The sequence below is a fragment of the Dendropsophus ebraccatus genome, chromosome 4 (genome assembly GCF_027789765.1).
Source record: "Dendropsophus ebraccatus isolate aDenEbr1 chromosome 4, aDenEbr1.pat, whole genome shotgun sequence".
NCBI classification, from domain to species: domain Eukaryota; kingdom Metazoa; phylum Chordata; class Amphibia; order Anura; family Hylidae; genus Dendropsophus; species Dendropsophus ebraccatus.
In genome coordinates this window covers 103,956,771-103,979,598 of record NC_091457.1, presented here as the reverse complement: position 1 = coordinate 103,979,598, position 22,828 = coordinate 103,956,771, and the positions used below count along the sequence as shown (strand labels likewise).

Sequence of the window (22,828 nt, the reverse complement as noted above, 5' to 3'; positions counted from 1 at the left end):
TTTATGTTGGCTGCTAAGTGATGTTACCTGCTCAGGGTCCTTTCTGGACAGGTGGATTTATCCTGACATCATGTGACAGATCATGTGACACAATGATCACAAACAGGGGGCTGCAGAACAGAGGCCGAATCAGACCTTTCTTAGCAAAGGAAGTAATAACATAAGCACTGGACTATTTGTCAGGTCCACTACAAGTTGTGATGCAAGAAAACAAGAAAAACACCAAATGGGTGAATCATTTCACAGAACAATGTATAAGGCAGTAATATTCGAGGATTTTCTTTATGCTTTTACAAAGATAATAGTATTATACTAGTTATATTCTTATATAGGTACAGTGTTATAGTACTTATGTTCTTATAGAGTTACAGTATTACAGTAGTTACATTCTTATACACAAGAGAAGTATTATAGTACATACATTCTTCTACACAGGGGCAGTATTATAGTAGTTATATTCTTGAACATAGGGGGTAGTATTATAGAAGTTATATTCTTGTACATAGGGGCAGTATTAGGCTATGTTCACACTACGTAAAAGTACAGCCGTTGTTGCCATCGGCAACAACGGCCGTACTTTGTACGCCTGTGAACACTGCCTACATTTCTATGGGATCCCGGCCGAAGGGGATACACATTGTATACACTCCAGCGGGGATCCCATGCGGACTCGCAAATAACTGACATGTCAGTTTTCTGCGGCCGCAATTCAGTGAATTGCGGCCACAGAAACCCTGTGAGTTCATACAATGAAGTGAGCGGCTCCGGCCATTTGCTTTATTGTGTGCTGTGGGAGGTTCTGATGCGTGCCGTTCCATGACCGTTATAGTAGTTATATTCCTGTACATATGGAGTAGTATTATAGTACTTATATTCTTGTTCATAGGGTTCAGTATTATAGTAGTTATATTCTTGTACATAGGAGGCAGTATTATAATAGGTATACTCTTTTACATAGGTTGCAGTATTATAGTAGTTATACTCTTGAACATAGGGGGTAGTATTATAGTAGTTATATTCTTATACACAGGAGCAATATTATAGTAGTTATATTCTTGTACATAGGGTCAGTATTATAGTAGTTATATTCCTGTACATAGGGGGGCAGTAGTGTTATAGTAGTTACATTCTTGTTCAAAGTTGCAGTAATATAGTAGTTATACAGAAGGTAGAGAAAGGTGACCCACACCAATCATGTGCATAGGCAGGAGTATAGCAGATGGCAATAAACAGCTTCAGTTGAGCACCCTGTTCAAGAAAAGCATCCAGAGGAGGTGCTAGGATAGGTATGGAGAAAGCCTTGCATATTAATTGGTTAGTGCTGGATATTTTTTTAACTACAAACATTATAGTAGTTATATTCTTGTACATAGGAGGAAGTATTATAGTAGTTTTATTCTTCTACATAAGGAGGCAGTATTATAACAGTTATATTCTAGTACATATGAGCTAGTATTACGGTAGTTATATTCTTGTACATAGGAGGCAGTATTATAGTAGTTATATTCTTGTACATAGGAGGCAGTATCTTAGTAGGTATATTCTTGTACATAGGGGGCAGTATTATAGCAGTTATATTTTAGTACATATGAGGTAGTATTACGGTAGTTATATTTTTGTACATAGGAAGCAGTATTATAGTAGTTATATTCTTGTACATAGGAGGCAGTATTATAGTAGTTATATTCTTGTACATAGGGAGCAGTATTATAGTAGTTATATTCTTGTACATAGGGGGCAGTATTATAGTAGATATATTCTTGTACATAGGGGCAGTATTATAGTAGATATATTCTTGTACATAGGGGGCAGTAATATAGCAGTTATATTCTTGTACATGAGGGCAGTATTATAGTAGCTATATTCTTGTACATAGGGAGCAGTATTATAGTAGCTATAGTAAGTAGTGAAAAAAATCCAGCACTCACCGTCAAGCTACGGCCGTTACGGGGCTTCATCCCCTTTTCCTGGAAGGAAGGGGCAGAGCCCCATAACAGCCGTAGCTTGAGGAGACGCGTCCTACACCCCATACCATCCCCTCCCTCCATTTAGTCCGTAAGACGAATAAACTTCAAGCCTGCTATTTTTCACGGTGAGTGCTGGATATCTTCTCTACTTACTATTCACATTGATGTTGTACCCGTACAGAATCTAGCACCCTGTTTGGCTACTTTATTGCTAGTGGGACCGTCCAGAGTGGGAGCCTCCCAAGACACAGCGTGTCTTGAGCAGTGGTGCCAGTGCACTGTCTGCTTTATACTAAATTATTCTTGTTCATAGGAGGCAGTATTAGGTTAAGTTCACACAACATATTTTTTCATTTAATACTGGCTGTTGTTGCAGATTGCAACACTGCCATTATTAAATGAAAAAATACATTGCACTGATTTCAATGGAATCCTGGACGGAGTGTATACACTCCGGTTGGGATTCCTTGTGGCCGCACAAAAAACTGTCATGTCAGATTTGTGCACCTGCTATTCCTTGAATAGCGGCCATGCAAAACTGACAGAGCAGACAATGTAAAGTGCGGTTTCGACCGCGCTTTACATTGTCGGCTATGGTGAATTGGAATACAGGCACACCAGAATACGCCTCCATACTAATTCAGAAGAAATTAAGTTCATCCGGCCGGTACTGCAGTGGCGGCCGGGATGAACTTCACTGACAGAGGCCATTCTCTAACACAGGCATGTAACAGAACGGCCACTTTCATACATAGTGTGAACCTGGCCTTATAGGAGTTTAATAATATTTTTGTACATAGGGGGCAGTATTATAGTAGTTATATTCCTGAACACAGGAAGCAGAATTATAGTAGGTATGCACAAAAAGATAAAGAGGCGAGCACTCACCGGAGGAAAGATCAGCTGTAGGTTTATTGCCAAAATACACCGGAGACTTCAGCTGGGAGGGGGAGAGATGTTACGCAGGTGTGCCGCTAGAGGTGAGTGCTCGACTCTTTATCTTTTTGTGCATTTACAGTATTCAATTTTTTTGCTGTGTGCACCCTGGAATAGTAGGTTCCTATACTGCTACATTTAGCTTCTGTCCCCTGCTCTCCAGCGTCTAGTTCAGTGTATTCAGTCCACTGGTGCCGGCCGAATTGTTCTTACCCACTGCATTATAGTAGTTATATTGTTGTACATAGGGGGCAGTATTATAATAGTTATTCTCATACACAGTAGTATGAGTAGTAGTAGTAGTACATAAAAGAAAGAATTATATTTTTAATCACATTTATTCAGTTATAGGCTATGTTCACACTACGTAAGTGCCGCGGAAATCAAGGCCATTGTTACAACAGCCGTGATTCCTGCGGCACTTACATGGTGCTGCAGCCTGAGGGAATCCCGGCCGGAGTGTATACACATAGGGGGAGATTTATGAAAGGGTGTAAATATACACCTGGTGTAAACTGCCCACAGCAACCAATCACAGCTCAGCTTTCATCTGTGATCAGGATCTGTGATTGGTTGCTGTGGGCAATTTACATAGTATAGTATACACTCTGTCCGGGATCCCTAGCGGCACCGTAAAAAACTTACATGCTCCGGCCGCTCGCTCTATAGTGAGCAGTGGGGAGTTCTGATGTGGATGCGCATGGATGCGCCCACATCAGAACTCTGCAGCCCGAAAGATCATACTGTAGTACCGGCCGTGATGATCTTTTCAGAGACCAGCCGTTCCATGACCCGGCCACGAAACAGCCAGTCTCTTACAAAGTGTGCACATAGCCATAGTCAGTATATTCTGCAGCACTTTACAGTTCTGATAGGACATGTACAAGAAAAATCAGACATTAGAGCAGCAAACCATTCAACAATTCAAACAGAGAGTGAGAGCCCTAGCAATGTTTAATAGTATTCCTTTTACATATAGTTTTATTCTTGTTCATGGTGTGGGAGATTAGCTCTGTAGAGCCGGGCAGACAGCAGGATTGGCAGTCAGAGACAGTGACAAACTTTTATAAAACAGAGATGCCCGTTTGTTTATTGAAACCAAAAGACCAAAAGAAATTCAGCCTTACATACAGGCACAAAGTAAAATAAATCCTGCTCGTCTGAGCTCTAACTAACACAGCAAATCCTAGCTATATAGGTGACTTGCTACCAGTCACCCAACATAAAACAACATCAGTTGGTACAATACCAGTGTGGCTCAAAGTCCCAGCAGAAGCTTTAGCAGCCCTGACACTCTCCACAGCCAAGTAGTTTGCTACGGGTTTTAACTTTCCTGGATTCCGCCATATTTCACCCAGCTTTCCCTGGATGAGGTATGGACTTTCTGGAACCTAGTATTCACATATGACAGGTACCTCAGGGAGATATAGCGATTCCTAACCACAATCCCTGTCACTGTCTCACAATGGGTACATTATAGATAACAGTTTTTCTTGTACATGGGGAACAGTATATTAGGTGCCAGTATATTCTTGTACATAGGGGGCAATATTATAGTAGTTATATATAGTTATATAGTAGATAGGTCCACAGCCAGAAGAAGCATCACGTGACGCGAAAACATTTGTTCGCTGTTTGGACGCGGACCTGCACTTCACTCCCTCCCCCATGAACGCATGGATTTTCATATGAAATAAAGGATCACATCTACAGCCAGTGCGGTGAGTGCGCTTTGCTGTTTCTACTGTTTTGTATATACATTGTCTTACCTTAAGATGCAGCCCGCGGCATAATCAGATACACATTGCTGAACTGTCGAGTCACGTGTTTCCTAATTCAGAGTGCCCGGACTGAGTTGCGAGTGTGGTGCCAGTCCTATCTGTCTTCAGTTGTTATTATAGTAGTTATATTCTTGTACATAGGGGGCAGCATTATAGTGGTTATAATCTTGTAGTATGTCACATAAAGAACTCAGCATGGGTAACACTGAGCATAGAACATGGAATCTGTACTGCATTATAAGGCAGGAGTGGAGAGATATTACAGGGAATCCATCAGCTTTAGTTCAAATTTTCTACTGACACTGTTAGGCTATGTTCACATAACGTAAGTTTTGTATTAAACACGGCCGTTGCTGCTGATTTGCATCAACAGCCGTGATTAATACAAAACTTACATTGTATTGCAGTCAGAGGGAATCCCGGCAGGAGTGTATACACATAGGGCCACATGTATCATCCGGCGTACGGATGATTTTTGGCGGAAAGTGCCAATTTGCGTATTTTTTTATACGCAAATGGGCGATTTGCGAATAAAATATTTGCAAATCGCCACTTTCCACCGAGTACGCCAGGGGGGCGGAAAGGGGGCGTGTAGTGGGCGGAACGGAGGGCGCGGACTCAGAGTCCGCGCGATTTACCATCCGTTCCGCCCAAATATACGCCGAAAACCTACTCCAGTCCTCAGCTGGTGTAGGTTTTCGGTGGTGCGCACCAGATTTATGTAGAGGCAATCCGCCTCTACATAAATCTCCGTAGCGCCAGAGCTGCGGGGGCATTTTTAAGTCCGGTGTAAAAAACACCGGACTTAATAAATGTCCCCCATAGTATAGGCTCCAGCCGGGATCCCTAGCGGCTGCGCGTAAAACTGACATGTCAGTTTTTTGCGGCCGCTATTCATTGAGTAGAGGCCGCACAATAGAGAGTGCGACTCCGTTCTCAGTTCACAATTGAGAATTGCGGTACTGCGGTACTGGCCGGGATAAACTTCACTGACAACGACCGTTCTGTGATACTGCCGGGTCACAGAACGCTCTGTGTCATACGTAGTATGAACCCGGCCTCAGATGGCTTAAAGATGCTTTTCAAAGCTCCTGATCTGCTACAAGCTGGAATGCTTGAGTAAGGAGGTGTTACAGCTTGCTGCAGATCAGGAGCTTGGGAAAGCCTCTTCGATTTTTTTAAAATAATTTTTCTATATTCTGGAAGCACAGACTGACCTATAAAATATATCATGTGTCTTCTTGACCTAACAGCTATCTAACAGTGTCAGCAGTATGGAGCGTGAATTGCTGCTGACAGATTCGCTTTAAAAATGTTTTTTTAAAATAAGCCCTAGTCTATAAATTATTACTACAAGTGACCTGGGGATGGTTCCTGCTGTACACAGTATGTATAGTTTCTCTCTGCCATCTCTCTACATGGAATCTTACAGTAAATGATCCATTATTGTACATGCATATACCACTTTACACACTGTGCTGGCGGCAGCTTGTATAATCCTATATATTTGCCAGTGAGGCATTGTACGGAGGGTTTATTTTTTGTGCCCACGTTCCGTGAACAGTCCTCGGGGTATAGAAGCTGCCAGGCTGCTTTTTGGCTTAAGCCAGGTTTCCATTAACCCATGTGTGACCCCTCAGCTCATATCACAGAAGGGGGGAGCGCAGGATGAGGAGGGGAGCGCTGCGTTCGCAGCACGTGATAGTGATCTTGTGAACCTGATTAGCGGTTTATGGACCAGGACAGCAGAGTGAGCGCAGCTTTCATCTGTCCGCAGCTCCATTTGTCAAGAGGGAAAAGAAGAGGGGGAGGGAGAGAACGACAAGAGTGCGAAGAAAGTTCTGCAGAGGCTGAGATAAAGCTGAGACGCGGTGTTCCGAAATTAACCTACTTCTGCGCTGAAAAGGAAATCAAGGACCTTGTTATGAAATGAGGTCCTCTTTAAGATGTGGGAGATAGCAGCCAAGAAAGTGGCCACAAAAGGCACAAGAGTCCGAGACGAGGGATTATTAGCGGCGGCTAATTCTCCAGACTCATCGTTCATGATTGGAGGGGGAGCTATGGGGAGAGTTATCTGATTCAGGGCTGTAAGGGCCCTATTCCACCAACAGATCTGACGACAGATTATCTGCTAAAGATTTGAAGCCAAACCTAGGAGTGGATTTGAAAAGAGGAGAAATCCAGTCTTTCCTTTATGACTTGATCTCTGATTATAGTCTGTTCCTGGGTTTGGCTTCAAATCTTTGGCAGATAATCTGTCGTCAGATCTGTTGGTGGAATAGGGCCTTACGGGGGCAGTGTAGATCCCATCTATGGACCACTGCTCTGTGATGTCGTATAGGAGCGGCACCTTACATCACATGGTGCAGGATGATAAGGCTATGCCAGGCACATGAGACCCATACCATACGTATAGGCTCAAAGGAAGCCATTTCTAGATTGTCCAATGATTTGCATGGAGAATGACAACACATACACACACGGCCAGTTCTCCACTGGGCATTGCTGTTTGGAGGAATAGGGAACAAATGGTTGGATGAAGACACTTTAAAAAAGATATTTATATAAAGATTAAATATAAACAGATTTGTAGATTACCTCTGTCTTAAATAAATTCAAGCTTTCAAATACTTACCAGGTGCTGTATGCTCAAGAGGAAGTCTGGGACACACAGTGCTCTCTGCCAACTCTTTATGGGTCAGGAACTGTCCAGAGTAGGAAGAACACCAGGTTTCATCTTTTGGATTACTCCAACTCTAGACAGTTCCTGACATGGACAGAGGGGGCGGCAGGGAGACTGAAAAGAATACACCACTTCATGCAGGACATACAGCAGTTAATAAGTACTGGAAGAAGAGTTTTTTGTAGAAGTAATTTACAAATCTGTACAACTTTTTGGAACCAGTCAATATGAAAATATTCTTTTTTTCCTCCAGAGTACCCCTCGAATATATCCATATTATTTAGGAAAACATACAGCACTGAATGACTTTACAAATATTTTACCTATCGAACCTTACAGCTTAAAAAATTTCAATTAACATTACAATTTTAATGCACACTAAGCATATTCAAACACATTAAGTCATATACATTAACTATGCATTAAAAAAAAAAATTTCCTTTGTCCTGTCCTTTAAAAAAGTTGTGGAATTCAAATCCTCTTACTGTGCATGATGGAAAATAAAAACCTTACATTAAACCTTAAATACATACAATTGCCATCAACTTGTAAAGAAAATGTGTGTCAGATAGCTGTTTTTTTTTGTGGAGGACGTTACTTCACCAATCTATTCCACAATAGAAGTATACAGATGTAAACAAGGCAAAACAGTCAAAAATATACTATAACTTTAACACTATATTTTTCCAGTTAAAGTCTATGCGTATGTGATGCCATGTTAAAAAAAAAAAAACATACCATGTAGCACACCCTGTCAGGTAATAAGGGGGTCTACAGATACATTTACCATATGCACCAGATCTCCTGACGCACACAGCAAACCTTTACCACACACAGTGTATAAATAGCATTAGCTCTTATAATTCAAGACCTCACTGCTGCCCCCTGCTGATCCACATTCTGCACAGAGCAGGCCCTACCATAGACGCAGTATTTCCAGGCTTTGTATACAAAACTAGAACAGTAAAAGATTGTGCCTAATAATCTGTACCAGTTACATCATGTCTTCCCAGTTCTCCTCATTTCCTGTTAGCTCTCAGGTTGCAGGATGTGTTCCCTGCTGTCAGTATGTAGCATGTTTTGCTGTGATGCACTGTGGGATAATCAGTGTTTACATCATAAATGGCCCTGTCGGAAATAAGAAAAGAGCCCCCACCTTCCCGCCAAGATTTTCCCTAACTCCCAGAGCTGAAAGAAAAATGGTCACCCCACCCTAAAAGCACAGGATGATCTTTGCCCTGGTTTCTGCAGGGGGATTTGGATCCTAAGGGCCAAACCCAACTCAGTGTGAAGGGTCTTTCCGTAAGGAGACAACATACTGTGAGATCCTGCCAGCCTGCCCTAATAACAAACCATATTCATGAAGTGAGATCTGTTTTCACTTGGAGGAATATTTCAAGGGGGGCTCCATCTGATAAAAATCTTATGACTAACAGCTCTGAATGGCTCAGGACTCACAATGTGCAAAGACACAAGGTCAGGAGAGATAAGGTGGCAGCCAGGCATGGAGTGGAGTAGACAGGCACTCTCTGCATTCTGTCCATGTCTTGTTTTTCTCTGGCTTGTGCAGCACAGGTGGCAGGAATGCTAAGAGGAAGCCTCACTGGATTCAATTAACATGGAGCAATTGCTGCCACTCTCCAGTCTGACCCTGCTCATCCACCAGGCACCTGGCAAGATAACGTATCACCTCATCAGCATCAGGACAATACTTGCCGATTTAAAGGAAATCTCCATTAGACTCCGGCACCACTTGTCCTCTGCCCTCCACTTGACACTGCTAAAAATATGCTAACACTGAGATGGGTCATACTGCAGACAGTCACCAAGATCAGTCCACTGCCAAAACCAGGCTACCAGCCCCAGTCATGTGAACCAACGAACAGCTGAAATAACACAGGAACTAGGCTATTTTGGGGGCCTATTCACAGTCCCTACTGAAAGATGCACCACTATTCACTATGGCACTCAATAGGCCACCTGTAATGTACAACGTTGCTCCTGCCGGAACATATAGGGCACAACGATGCTTCTTCCGGAACGTCAAGGGCACAACGATGCTCCTGCTGGAACATTTAGGGCACAACATCGCTCCTGCTGGATCATCTAGGCCACAACGTCTCTCCTGAATGAACGTCTAGGGCACAACTCTGCTCCTGCTGGAATATCTAGGGCACAACATCTCTCCTGCCGGAACATCTAGGGCACAACGTCGCTCCTTACGGAACGTCTTGGGCACAACGTCTCTCCTGTCTGAACGTCTAGGGCACAACGTCGCTCCTTACGGAACGTCTTGGGCACAACGTCTCTCCTGTCTGAACGTCTAGGGCACAACAACGCTTCTGCCGGAACATCTAGGGCACAACGTCGCTCCTTACGGAACGTCTTGGGCACAACGTCTCTCCTGTCTGAACGTCTAGGGCACAACATCGCTTCTGCCGGAACATCTAGGGCACAACGTCGCTCCTTACGGAACGTCTTGGGCACAACGTCTCTCCTGTCTGAACGTCTTGGGCACAACGTCTCTCCTGTCTGAACGTCTTGGGCACAACGTCTCTCCTGTCTGAACGTCTTGGGCACAACGTCTCTCCTGTCTGAACGTCTTGGGCACAACGTCTCTCCTGTCTGAACGTCTTGGGCACAACGTCTCTCCTGTCTGAACGTCTTGGGCACAACGTCTCTCCTGTCTGAACGTCTTGGGCACAACGTCTCTCCTGTCTGAACGTCTTGGGCACAACGTCGCTCCTGACGGAATGGCTAGAGCACAACATCGCTCCTCACGGAATGGCTAGGGCACAACGTCGCTCCACCCTGACCTCTACCTTTAGCCTCTTACATATAACATCAGGAGCCAATTTCTTTGGTTGTACGTGTTGTGTGACGATGACAGCACCGCCACAAAGATCAAACAGCCTCAATGTGCACAGTTGTACTACCAGGTCGGCGCTATGATGTTAATATGCATGGCGCAGAGCGTGTTGTTCGGCTGTACAGGCCATTATAATTCAGCAGGCTAAGGAGATAAAAGAGAAATGAAATTGTAGCCGTGGAGCCCTCCCCCACCTGCGCCCCTCCTGCATCCAAGCCATAAACTGGATCTGCTTCCGATTTAATAGCCCACTAAAGCGTATGTCGGCCTGAATCCTGCGCCAGCCTACAGCTTTATCTCTCCCAGCCGCAGCACCGGCCGTCCATGGCTCCTGAGCAGGGGCCACTTAATCCTATAATAAAATAGTCTTTCTGACTAATAAAGACACCTGACAATTATCCTGCCCACCGCACGAAAACCGCACAAATGCTGAACAAGATGATGAAGAGAGAAGTGGTTATAGAAAGTCCAATCATGTGGGGGTTATAGTCTGAAGTTACCATAAAACTTACTTTAACATTAAAGGGCAACTCCAGTGGAAAGAAAATTCTTTCAAATGAAATGGTGTCAGAAAGTGCCAGAGATTTGTAATTTACTTCTAAAAAAATCTCAAGTTTTCCCATACTTATCAGCTGCTGTATGTCATAGACATAGATATAAAGGACATGCAGCAGCTGATAAGTACTGGAATACTTTTTTTTAATAGGAGTAAATTACAAATCTCTTGCACTTTCTTACAGATTTGAAAAAAAGAATTCACTAGAGTTGCCCTTTAACACAAGACACACAGACACTTTACTATGACCTTCAATGCTTTATCTATCCTTATTTAAAGGGGAGTATGTTATCAATACATTTTGGGCATACACAAGCGCCCTTAACAATGACTATGTTCACATTCACAAGGCAATAAACACCTCAAACAATGCCCCCAAAAAGTGAAAAAGAAGTCACATTTTTCAGAGAAGTTCTGTTTGGAAGATCACATTAAACTCAAAGAAAGCTTGAAAAAATGCTTAAAAAACACATTAAATTCAGCACAGAAAATTCCACACTGAATTTGAGATTTTTTTTTTTTGTGTCTTCTTTGAGCATATGTTACAAGTGCTAGCACGTGGCTGAAATGTCTTGGTGACATAAAATGGATCAATAAAGAATTGACAAATTTTATTTTGTCTAGGAGTTGGATTTTCTTCTCCTTTGTATCTATCATGTGTAGGTAAGCAGTGTTTCTTGCATTTTCATGGATTTTTTTTAATTTTTCTATGACAATTGTGATGTGAACAGGGAATTTGGCCTCAAAGTCATATAAACTAAAAAAAAAAAATACTAATTGCCAAGTTATCTGCAGATTATATTATCTGTAATGAGAGTGATTACTGTTATTTATTGGTGTTACATAAGACTGCCGGTAATACTACTGCATTATTTGTGCATCACTATGGCTGAATTAGCTGTGGTGTTACATAGGACTGCAGGTAACGTCCACTACGTGATTTTTGCTCAGAGTGATCACACAGATGTGTTCTATCTGTGACGTTACATTGGGTGCTTCTTAGGGTGCGTTTACACAGAAAGATTTATCTGACAGATTTTGGAAGCCAAAGCCAGGAATGGATTTAAAAAGAGGATAGATCCCATTCTTTCCTTTATGACCTGATCCCTGTTTATAGTCTGTACCTGGTTTTGGCTTCAAAGATCTGTCAGATAAATCTGTCTGTGTAAACGCACCATTACACAGAGAGATTTAGCTGACAGATATTTGAAGCCAAAGCCGGAAATTTATAGTCTGTTACTGGCTTTGGCTTCAAAAATCTGCCTCTGTGTAAAGGCACCCTTTTACTATTATCTGTACTTTGCTATCACACTACCATTACCAATACCAATTCAACAACGGAAACAGTGACTTCAGCTCTGCTGCACCTATCACAGCATCTGTTCATGGTTGTGTATCTTCCATTAAGCCCCAGCAGTGGCCTCTGGCACTGAACAGGTTAACAATAGGATGGAAGGAAAAACAAGAGAATTAGAAGCGGCATATAATGGAGGCCATTTCCTATTTTCGTGATACAAAAGCCCTTTGTTATCTCCCAGAAAGGAATGTTTTAAGGCCGCTACTTACAGGGCAATTTTTAATTGGCACAAATATTGCTCCAGCCTACTCTTATCTCGCAGGGGTCGGGATATCTACCGCAGTCGAGAAAATTACTGGGATGCAGAACAGAAGGTTGTAGCTTTTGGCTGTGGCAGAGATTGTGCCCCTGCACCCCCACCTTTCCCTGAGCTCAGGTGATTGGGGGGGTGATGGACCAGTCTGCCCTATTATTACTTGTGATGTTAAAATGTGCCGCCTGTCAGCGTAAGTCACACACACAATCGCCAAATGCATCTGCAATCCATAAAAACATTGCTCCCTCCCGTCCCCCGTTAATGTCACCGCAACGCTGCCCCAGTAATGTCATTAAACCTTCAGCCCGGGCACAAGAGAGAGAAACAATTTGCCGGGGGAACAATGTGAGGAGAAAGCCGCCTATTTGTGAAGGGCTTTATTACAGGAGAGTAACATTCCAGCTTAGAAGGACACATATCATCTCCGGATAGCAAAACTGCTGCTGCCTTCCACCCCGAATTAAGGATCAAATTGCCGGCTCAAGACATATATCTAAGACTGAGTCCCCTGTACCCTGGGGCTAAGGATGAGTGTTATGGGAAAGACACGAGACCTGCATGAGAATGAGAGCTTCTTCCCCTCAGCCATCCCTAAATCCACCGCGATGGCGGCTCAGTATAGAATTACGCCTTCCCCAATAGAAAGACACAACTTTACTAGTAATGTTATCAAATGTTCCACAGAAAAATATCATTATATATTGTAAATAATATCACATACTGCACCTCCTGCTTCTTGAAGTTACCACCGATACATTTGAAACCAAACCAACAATACCATTCTTACCAACCTGGCCATGAGTAGTGATGGCCAAATATCAGGTCAAAACCACAGATCCACAAAAGGCGACCCAGTGTAATGCTGCGTTTACACAGAACGATAATTAGCCCGATCGTCCGATTAACGATTTCGAAGTAACGTTTTTTTTTTATAACGATCAGCGCTTAGACTTCACAATATATAGTACAGAAAGATCGTTTTGCAATCGTTTTGCGATCGCTTAAGCCTATCTCACACATAGGTTAAATCGGTGAACGACTGTTTACACGGAAAGATCTGCAAATTTTTTGCAAACAATGATTTAAGAACATGTTCAAAGATCAAAATAAACGATTTCTCGCTCTTCGTTTGATCGTTCGCTGCGTTTACACGTACGATTATCGTTGGAATTCGATCGTTATCGTGCAAATTCGAACGATAATCGTTCCATGTAAACGCAGCATAAGGATGAAATCAGGGTGGACAGATGGTAACCATGAGATCTGCCCAGTGTTTAACATTCCCATCCCTGGCAATAAGCTACCAACTGGTAAAAAGTGTTCACCAGCAACCAGTATGACTGTTTGCACCTAACGGTCTACTAAGTATAAGTGGTGAAGGACCATTTGGTGCCCTTCCCTACAGATGACCATAGACACTAGTGCCTAAAGGGTGCCAAGTCGCTGGCCAACAAGATCAGCAATCCAAGATTTCCCTGTCCCACCCAACCATGGCACAAACATCCAGATGTCTTCTTTATTGCCAATAACTACTACAGACGTCCCCTTATCTCCAGCATCGGGCCTTGATTTGTGCTTTCCTTACGATCAGTTTAGCCTTTCATGACTAGTCCAGTCTTATCTCCATAAGATTCAATCATTATACAATGAGAAGTACATCTAAAGGCACCTAATTACGGAACAATTACCGGCCGTATTTGGCCGATATCGGCCGTTAATCGTCCAGTGGAATACAAGCCAACGATCAGCCGACATCATTCATGTTGGCTGATCGTGCAGTCGTTTGTCTTTCAAGCATGTTGAAAAACAAACGACTGATACAACAACGATCTGCTGCTATAGCTCCGTGGAATAGGAGCGGCGGCAGCAGACCACTGCTGTATGCTATGGGCTGCCCGGATGATCTAGCGATCACCTGAGCATCCCCCCCGCAGCTCCCGCGGCCCCTCCCACACTCACCCGCTCGCTGTTGCTGCGTGGAATAGCGTCGGCAGCAAGCGGGGAAAGAGGATAGCGCTGATAGCGCTCGTTTGCTCCTCTGCATCGCCCTGTGGAATAGGGGCTTAATAGACTGCATTCCAGTTCTTCCCATTTTCAAGATCTCAGCTTATGGACAGTGAAGGCAAAGATTGTTGTTTACATGTAGAGCAGAAAACTGGTCCTGGTCTAGTCCTACTCACACAGCTGAGGGATTGTTACAATGAGATATAAACACAGTGGCAGAAAGTATGTCTCTTCTGTTCTGCACTCCTACTTTGATGTCCTATCACTTTTTTTATGTGTTCACCACCTATGAAAGCCAAAAGGCCCTCTTACACATTATTGGCAGTATTCTGCCGTTAAGGCCAAAATTCATTTTGTGCAATAGAATACAACGATCAGCCGACATGCACAATGTCGGCTGATCGTTGTCTTTCAACAGGCTGAAAAGGCAACAATCAGCTTGGCAACGATCTCCTGCCGTCGCTCCGTGTAATAGGCCGCTGTCTCCTATGGGCTGCCCAGACTATCTGACAATCACCCAGGCAGCTCCCCGCGGTTACCCCGACTCTTACCCGCATGTAATTGCACTGGCAGTGGGCGGAGGGACGAGCAGCAATCGAGCGCTGACCTGACAGGTCGGCGCTTGCTTGCTCTCCGCATCGGCCCGTGTAGTAGGGGCTTAAAGCGACTCTGTACCCACAATCTGACCTCCCCCCCCAAACCACTTGTACCTTCGGATAGCCTGGGGTCCGTTCGGCAGTTATTGTCCTAAAAACAACTTTTAATCCTGCAGCGCTGTGTCTAACGGCCGGGGCTTACATTTGTATATGCATTAGGGTGCGTTTACACAGAAAGATTTATCTGACAGAATTTGGAAGCCAAAGCCAGGAATGGATTTGAAAAGAGGAGAAATCTCAGTCTTTCCTTTATGACCTGATCCCGGTTTATAGTCTGTTTCTGGTTTTGGCTTCAAAGATCTGTCAGATAAATCTGTCTGTGTAAACGCACCATTAGGCTGGCACCACCTCTCCGTCCTTCCTCCCCACCCTCCTCCCCATCATTAGGAATGATCCAGGAACATTTACTGCTGTTTGAGCTTTGCACAGGTGTATTAACTATCCAGCCCATGTTCATTATACACACAGGTAGGGAATAGGAAGCAATCTGCCTGGAGCATTCCTAATGATGAGGAGGGTGGGGAGGAGGGACGGAGAGGTTGTCCCAGCCTAATGCATATACAAATGTAAGCCCTGGCCGTTAGACACAGCACTGCCGGATTAAAAGTAGTTTTTATGACAATAACTGCATCCCCTGCCGAACGGACCCCAGGACAGATCTTGGATTAAAATCAGCTATCTGAAGGTACAAGTGGTTTGGGGGGGATCGGATTGTGGGTACAGAGTCGCTTTAAGGCAGCACTAGTATCATGACTAGAGTGTGTGTGTGCGGGGGGGCGGGGATATGGCACCACATCTAAATCTGGTTCAGCCTAACAGACTCCACATAAGGTCAGTGCAAACTCAGCTGTGTGAGTCCCTGCAGCCACATTACCCCCCACCCCCCAAGTGACTGTTATCACAGCTGTCAGTGCAGCACACCGCAGGGTGACATCAGCAGGGTCTGTGTCATCAGCTTACATAGGGTCTTATGTCATTTAACACAGTGCATGTGTCATGCATAAATAATACTGCCATCCATTGCTTAAATATGAAATGGTTATATCCCTGGTGATCCAGAGAAGTGAAAGTCTAAACACTTCATTCCCAGGTTGTACCTGGGTGTCCAGTTGTTAGGAGCTACTAAGGAAACAAGGGCCCTAGGCTACTGCCCAGTTTGCTTCTCCCCTATAACCAGAGCCTTAGTAAAAGGTAGAACAGTACAGTACTTAGTATTTACAATGAGGGTTATAGCAGTCATTTCTGTTATTTGGTGTGGGGTCACTATCGGATTTACCATGCACCCTATAAAGCACCCTATAAAGCCACCACAAAATAATGGCAGTAGTGGTTCTCACTTCTTTGCTATGCCACCAGTTCCTAGTGATTAAACCACATCAGCTTCCCTTCTAATACCGATGCACCACAATATGACATCACCCACCTACAAAGTCTGAATGTGACCCTTCCTCTACCCATCAGCCATATCCAGAAGCCTGTAAAGTAGGATCCGCTGCAGGGGGACAGTCCTAGCTGAGGTCTCACAGTTTCTCATCCAGATGGCACAGCAGCATACTCAGGATGCCATGTAACTGCCATGAAGCTATGTAGACTTGGCTGATTTTAGTAAACAGGTACCAACCAGTTGTCTGGCCTGCACATTTTTTTTCATAGATATGCCCAAGGAACCCAAACACAAACCTTCCTCGCTCCCCCGCAATCCCTAGAATCCGCTTAGCCAATCGGTATCTGTAGCGGTGTCCCACCTCAGTTACTGACTGGCTGGGCAGGCCTCGAATGTATTGTCTACAAACCCGGAAGCGCCATGCAGCAGAGAGCTCAGCCATGTTTTGGGGTTTTTTTAACCCACACCTCCTTGGGAATATTTATGAAGAATATGTGCAGGCCAAACAACCCCTTTAAGTCTCATCTCCAGATCTCCAATGGGGCCACATATTCATATTTACTGCAGGGGCCCCTTTCCTTAATGTCCATTCCTGCTCACAAGTACTGAACACTGGGCTGTATCTATCTCCTGATATAACCCATCTGCACAAACTAGTACTCAGGGTAACAATCCCAGATGCCTCTGCATTCACTGCTCCTCTCACACTCTTTGGACTCTGTCTCTCTTTCGTACCTCTCACATCTCCCTCTCACTTCTTTCTCTCTTTTACCTGCACTCCTTTATGTCTATTTCTGCATTCTCTGTCATCCCTGCTTTACTTTCTCTCTGCACTCTCTTCCTTACTGCCCCCTCCCCGCTCACTGGACTCTCTCCCACTTATCCCCTGCTCTCACTGTCTCCCTCTTCTGGCCCTGTTCTCCTCTCCCATCCTTTCTCTTTCTCCCTGCACTCTTCTCTTTTTTTCTCCCTTTTCTCCTTCAATTCTCACTCACCCTCTCTCTGCATCACTGTCCGAACACTCTCTCCCCCATCCTTCATTTCTGCACTCCCCCCCCCTTCCCTACACTCTCTTCCACCCTTTCCTACACACTTACCCCCCTCCCCTCTGCACTCTCTTCCCCCTCCTCCCCTCTGCACTCTCCCCCCCCTCCTTACACTCTTTTCTCCCCTCCTCCTCACTGCACTCTCTTCCCCCCTTCCCTACACTTTCTCCCTTCCTCCTCCTCCTCTCTGCACACTCTCTTCCCCCATAACCCTCTCTTCTGCACTCTCTTCCCCCTCCTCCTCTCTGCACTTTCTTCCCCCTCTCCCTGCACTCTCCCCCCTTCTCCTCTTTGCACTCTCTTACTCGTCTCCCTACACTCTCTTCTCTCCCCCCCCCCCCCCCCCCAGTGGCACTCTCTGGCTCTGTCGCTCTCCTTTTCTCTCTTAAACTTCCATTATCACATTTTGCAGGAGTCTCAATCCTCCAGAGAGCGCCTGACGATAATTATCTTAATTGACTTTAATATTTCCCTTTGTAGTGTTAGGAGGTTTTTTTTGTAATTAGCCGCCATTGCTGCGCACGTCTTCCCAACCCCCGATGCACGGAGCCGCACCGTCCAGCAGGGGATGAGCCCCCTTCCCTCAGGAGGATTCAGCTGCTGCGTCCCAGAAGGACAGTGTTTTATCGGCTCCTGGAAACACCTGTCACCCTATTAGCCGAGGAAATATGGCAGCCTGGAAATGAGAACTTGAGGCATTACATAACTGAGAGTCTGTGGAGAGCATCGCTACCTGCTCCGTCTAACATAATAGAACCATACCCCCCCTCCCCCCACTGCCGAGGAATTATCTGCTTCAGCTTTAAAATTTAATAGCTACAAAGAAAAGATGGCCAAGTGAAAATCCTATATGTACTCATAGCAACCATACTGATGTAGCAGAGCTGAACTTGTCAATGTACTACAGTTTAGTCCAGAACGACTCATTTTAGATTCACATACTGCATCACTGCACTCAGAGAGTTATGATTGTGTCTGACCTGTCCTGTGTTGTTACATAGGACTGCAGGTAACACCACTGCATTACCTGTACTTAATTTGTACAGTGTGTATCAGTGGTGTTACATAGTACTGCAGGTAACACTACTGCATTACCTGTACTTAGTTATCACTGTATGGTATATGTGGTGTTACATAGGACTGTAGGTAACACTACTGCATTACCTGTACTTAGTTATCACTGTATGGTATATGTGGTTATACATAGGACTGCAGGTAACACTACTGCATTACCTGTACTTAGTTATCACTGTATGGTATATGTGGTTATACATAGGACTGCAGGTAACACTACTGCATTATCTGTACTCAGAGTTACCACAATACAATATCTGTGGTGTTAAATAGAACTGTATCTACCACATTATCTGTACTCAGCTACATGGATATGCCTACTACATCCTCTCTATTCACAGTTATTACTGTATACGTATGGTGTTACATGGGACTGTGGGTATCATTTCCTAGGTTATGTGAACTAAAACAGTTATCCGTGTGTTATCTATGATTTTACATAAGACTGCTGGTAACATCTATTCTACTATTGGAATTGATTACTGTGTGCTTTCTGTAGTGTTACATGGGACTGCAGGTAACATCCACTACATTATCTGTTCTCACAGTGCAGAACTATTACAGCTTCAAAGGGTTTAACACACATTCAGATCTGCCACGCTGCTACCATATGTGTAATCATAATCCACATTGATAAGTAGAGGCCCAGAACCCCCATAACTGCGACAAGGCCCCCAACACCAGAACCTCAAAACAAGTAAGAGGCAGGCTGAGTGGTGAGGACAGCAGTCAGTATGGCAGCACACAGTATACAGCTCATATGCTGAGTACTCAGGTCATGAGCCCAGTCCTATATATAGGGTGCAACAAGATGGAGGCAAGCACTGGGATCACTGAGACACAACACAGTCCCATGGCTCTGCAGTCACAGCAGCTGAAGACATGCATCCATCAAGTGTAACTAAGGAAAGGGGAGGGGCATATTAAAGAGGGCGAACCGGGAAGTTCCTGCACCTTACTGATCCAAAGGAGGGTACAAAATCCACAATGTTAGGGCCACAGGGCCTACCACAATAATATAAGGGGGAGGCACCAGGGCCTGGCCAGCACTCACATTCACAGACGTCAGCACCCTATCATATCTGGGGGGCACATATAAAGTTTAGGGTAAAGGGGAGATTTAGGGTTAGGACAATGCACTGAAGGGGAAGGGGGCACAATATGGAATCACAGGGCTGGTGAGCAGGGCATGATCACAGCTATTGGGGGAGGGCTGAGAAGAAAAGGATCTTTTATTGGGAGCAGATCGGGGGCTGTGGGGGTTTATAATGGGGGAGAAGGTGCAGGATCAGGAGTTGGGTTAGGGTTATTAGAAGGGGTGGTCATAGGTCAAGGGGTAAGGATTGAGCCAGAGATGCCAATGCAGGGTCACAACTGCCTGGAGGGGCAGAATGATGGGGCAGGGGTTATTAGGTCAAAGGTTCTCGGGGGGGGGGGGGGGGGATCACAGATACTGGAGAATGAGGTATCAGGCTACAGGCTACAGTAAGGGGGTGTCAAGTGATGATGGGGACAGGGGGGGACAGGTCACAGGTGCTGGGTACAGGGGGTGTCAGGTCACAGGTGCTGGGTGCAGGGGGTGACAGGTCACAGGTGCTGGGTGCAGGGGGTGACAGGTCACAGGTGCTGGGGACAGGGGGTGGCAGGTAACAGGTGCTGGGGGTGGCAGGTCACAGGTGCTGGGGACAGGGGGTGTCAGGTCACAGGTGCTGGGGGTGTCAGGTCACAGGTGCTGGGTACAGGGGGTGTCAGGTCACAGGTGCTGGGGACAGGGGGTGTCAGGTCACAGGTGATGGGGACAGGGGGTGTCAGGTCACAGGTGATGGGGACAGGGGGTGTCAGGTCACAGGTGATGGGGACAGGGGGTGTCAGGTGCTGGGGGTATCAAGTCACAGGTGCTAGGGACAGGGGGTGTCAGGTGCTGGGGGCAGGGGGTGTCAGGTCACAGGTGCTGGGGGCAGGGGGTGTCAGGTGCTGGGGGTGTCAGGTGCTGGGGGCAGGAGGTGTCAGGTGCTGGGGGTGTCAGGTGCTGGGGGCAGGGGTGTCAGGTGCTGGGGGTGTCAGGTGCTGGGGGTGTCAGGTCACAGGTACTGGGGGCAGGAGGTATCAGGTGCTGGGGGCAGGAGGTATCAGGTGCTGGGGGCAGGAGGTGTCAGGTGCTGGGGGTGTCAGGTGCTGGGGGCAGGGGTGTCAGGTGCTGGGGGCAGGAGGTGTCAGGTGCTGGGGGCAGGAGGTGTCAGGTGCTGGGGGCAGGAGGTGTCAGGGGTGTCAGGTGCTGGGGGTATCAGGTGCTGGGGGCAGGGGTGTCAGGTGCTGGGGGTATCAGGTGCTGGGGGCAGGGGTGTCAGGTGCTGGGGGTATCAGGTGCTGGGGGCAGGGGTGTCAGGTGCTGTGGGCAGGGGTGTCAGGTGCTGGGGGTATCAGGTGCTGGGGGCAGGGGTGTCAGGTGCTGGGGGTATCAGGTGCTGGGGGCAGGGGTGTCAGGTGCTGGGGGTATCAGGTGCTGGGGGCAGGGGTGTCAGGTGCTGGGGGCAGGGGTGTCAGGTGCTGGGGGTATCAGGTGCTGGGGGCAGGGGTGTCAGGTGCTGTGGGCAGGGGTGTCAGGTCACAGGTGCTGGGGGCAGGGGGTGTCAGGTCACAGGTGCTGGGGGCAGGGGTGTCAGGTGCTGAGGGTGTCAGGTGCTGGGGGCAGGGGGTCTCACCGGAGGGGGCTCCTGAGGGGCAGGGTGAGGACACACGGTGGATACAATATATCACGATAGCATCAGGCGGCGGAGGGGGCACAGGGCCGGCCGGGGGCACAGCTGCGGTCGGAGACGTTCAGGAGATCCGGGAATACATAGGAAATACGGGGGCACTGCCCGGTACTCACGTGTGCTGCTGCGGGAAGCTGTAGCCTCCGGCCCCGGGGAGGAGGGTGAGGCCGGTGTGGAGCAGGCACAGGGCCGGGAGCAGCGGGCAGATCAGCACCATCCTGCGGAGCTCGGAGACGAGAGATGCTGAGGCTGGAGCCGAGCTCTACACTGCCGGGGACCGGGGGAGGGAGGAGGGAGGCAGTGCCCAGAGACAGCCCTATATCTGAGACTGCCCACCCTGCAAAGAGACTGCCCACCACAGAGAAAGAGAGAGACTACCCACCATACAGCGGGAGAGACTGCCCACCTCACAGAGGGAGAGACTGCCCACCTCATACACCCAGAGACTGCCCACCTCACACAGACCGCACGCCCGAGAAGGCTGCCCACCTCACAGTGACAGGCTGCCCATCCCAAGACTGCCCACTAAACCCAAAGCCTGCCCACCTCACAGGGAGAGAGCTGCCCACCCGTGATAACAACAACCCACCCCTAAAAAGGGACTGCACACCTCACATACCCAGACACTGTCAACTTCAGAGAGACTGCCCACCACTGCCATTGAGGCTTCACAGAGAGACTGCCCACTGTAATGATACCTCACATACACAGAGACTGCCCACCTCAGTGAGACTACCAACCTCACAAAGGGATCCACCCTACATACCTAGAGACCTCCCTCCCAATGCACACATAGACTGCCCACCCTAGAGATTGTGACAGACTGTCCACCTCCACCCAGTGACAGCCCACCCTATAACCTGCCTACCTGTCCTAAATCCCCCAAGAGACTGCCTATCTTATATAGAGACGGTCTCTGCTGGCTGCATATGGCTGCAATACCACCATACCCCTACCCCCCTGGAAAAGACACCAGATTTACTGGCAAGTCTGAATGGGAGGAAAAAATTAGTTTTTTCTGTCGCCCTGCTCCCTGGTACTGCCCCCCTGCAAGGTGCTGCCCTAGTGACCGGACCACGGGTGCCTAGTGGTAAATACAGCCCTGATTATAGTCATGGAAATCAGCCAATTCCTCTGTGTATGGTCACCTTAATTCAGAGCCTGCAAACTCTCCACACACTTATGAGCTTAGAGTATAAAGGAGACCACTGACTACACAGGGCAGAAGATCCCTGGGTATAAAGGAGACCACTGACTACACAGGGCAGAAGATCCCTGGGTATAAAGGAGACCACTGACTACACAGGGCAGAAGATCCCTGGGTATAAAAGAGACCACTGACTACACAGGGCAGGAGATCCCTGGGTATAAAGGAGACCACTGTCTACACAGGGCAGGAGATCCCTGGGTATAAAGGAGACCACTGTCTACACAGGGCAGGAGATCCCTGGGTATAAAGGAGACCACCAACTACACAGGACAAGAGATCCCTTAGTATAAAGG

General features: G+C 46.5%; 1 protein-coding gene across 2 annotated transcripts in view; it reads right to left on the bottom strand.

Annotated features, from left to right (window-relative positions):
* The window catches only part of CACNA2D2 (calcium voltage-gated channel auxiliary subunit alpha2delta 2), a 193,048-nt gene extending 171,437 nt beyond the window's left edge, over positions 1–21,611 (bottom strand). For both annotated transcript variants that reach the window (XM_069966573.1, XM_069966575.1), the window contains exon 1: positions 21,442–21,611. In XM_069966573.1, coding sequence (XP_069822674.1) covers positions 21,442–21,542 — 101 coding nt within the window. In that variant the 5' untranslated portion in view covers positions 21,543–21,611. The remainder of the gene's footprint in view (positions 1–21,441) is intronic.
* Between the last annotated feature and the right edge of the window lie 1,217 nt (positions 21,612–22,828).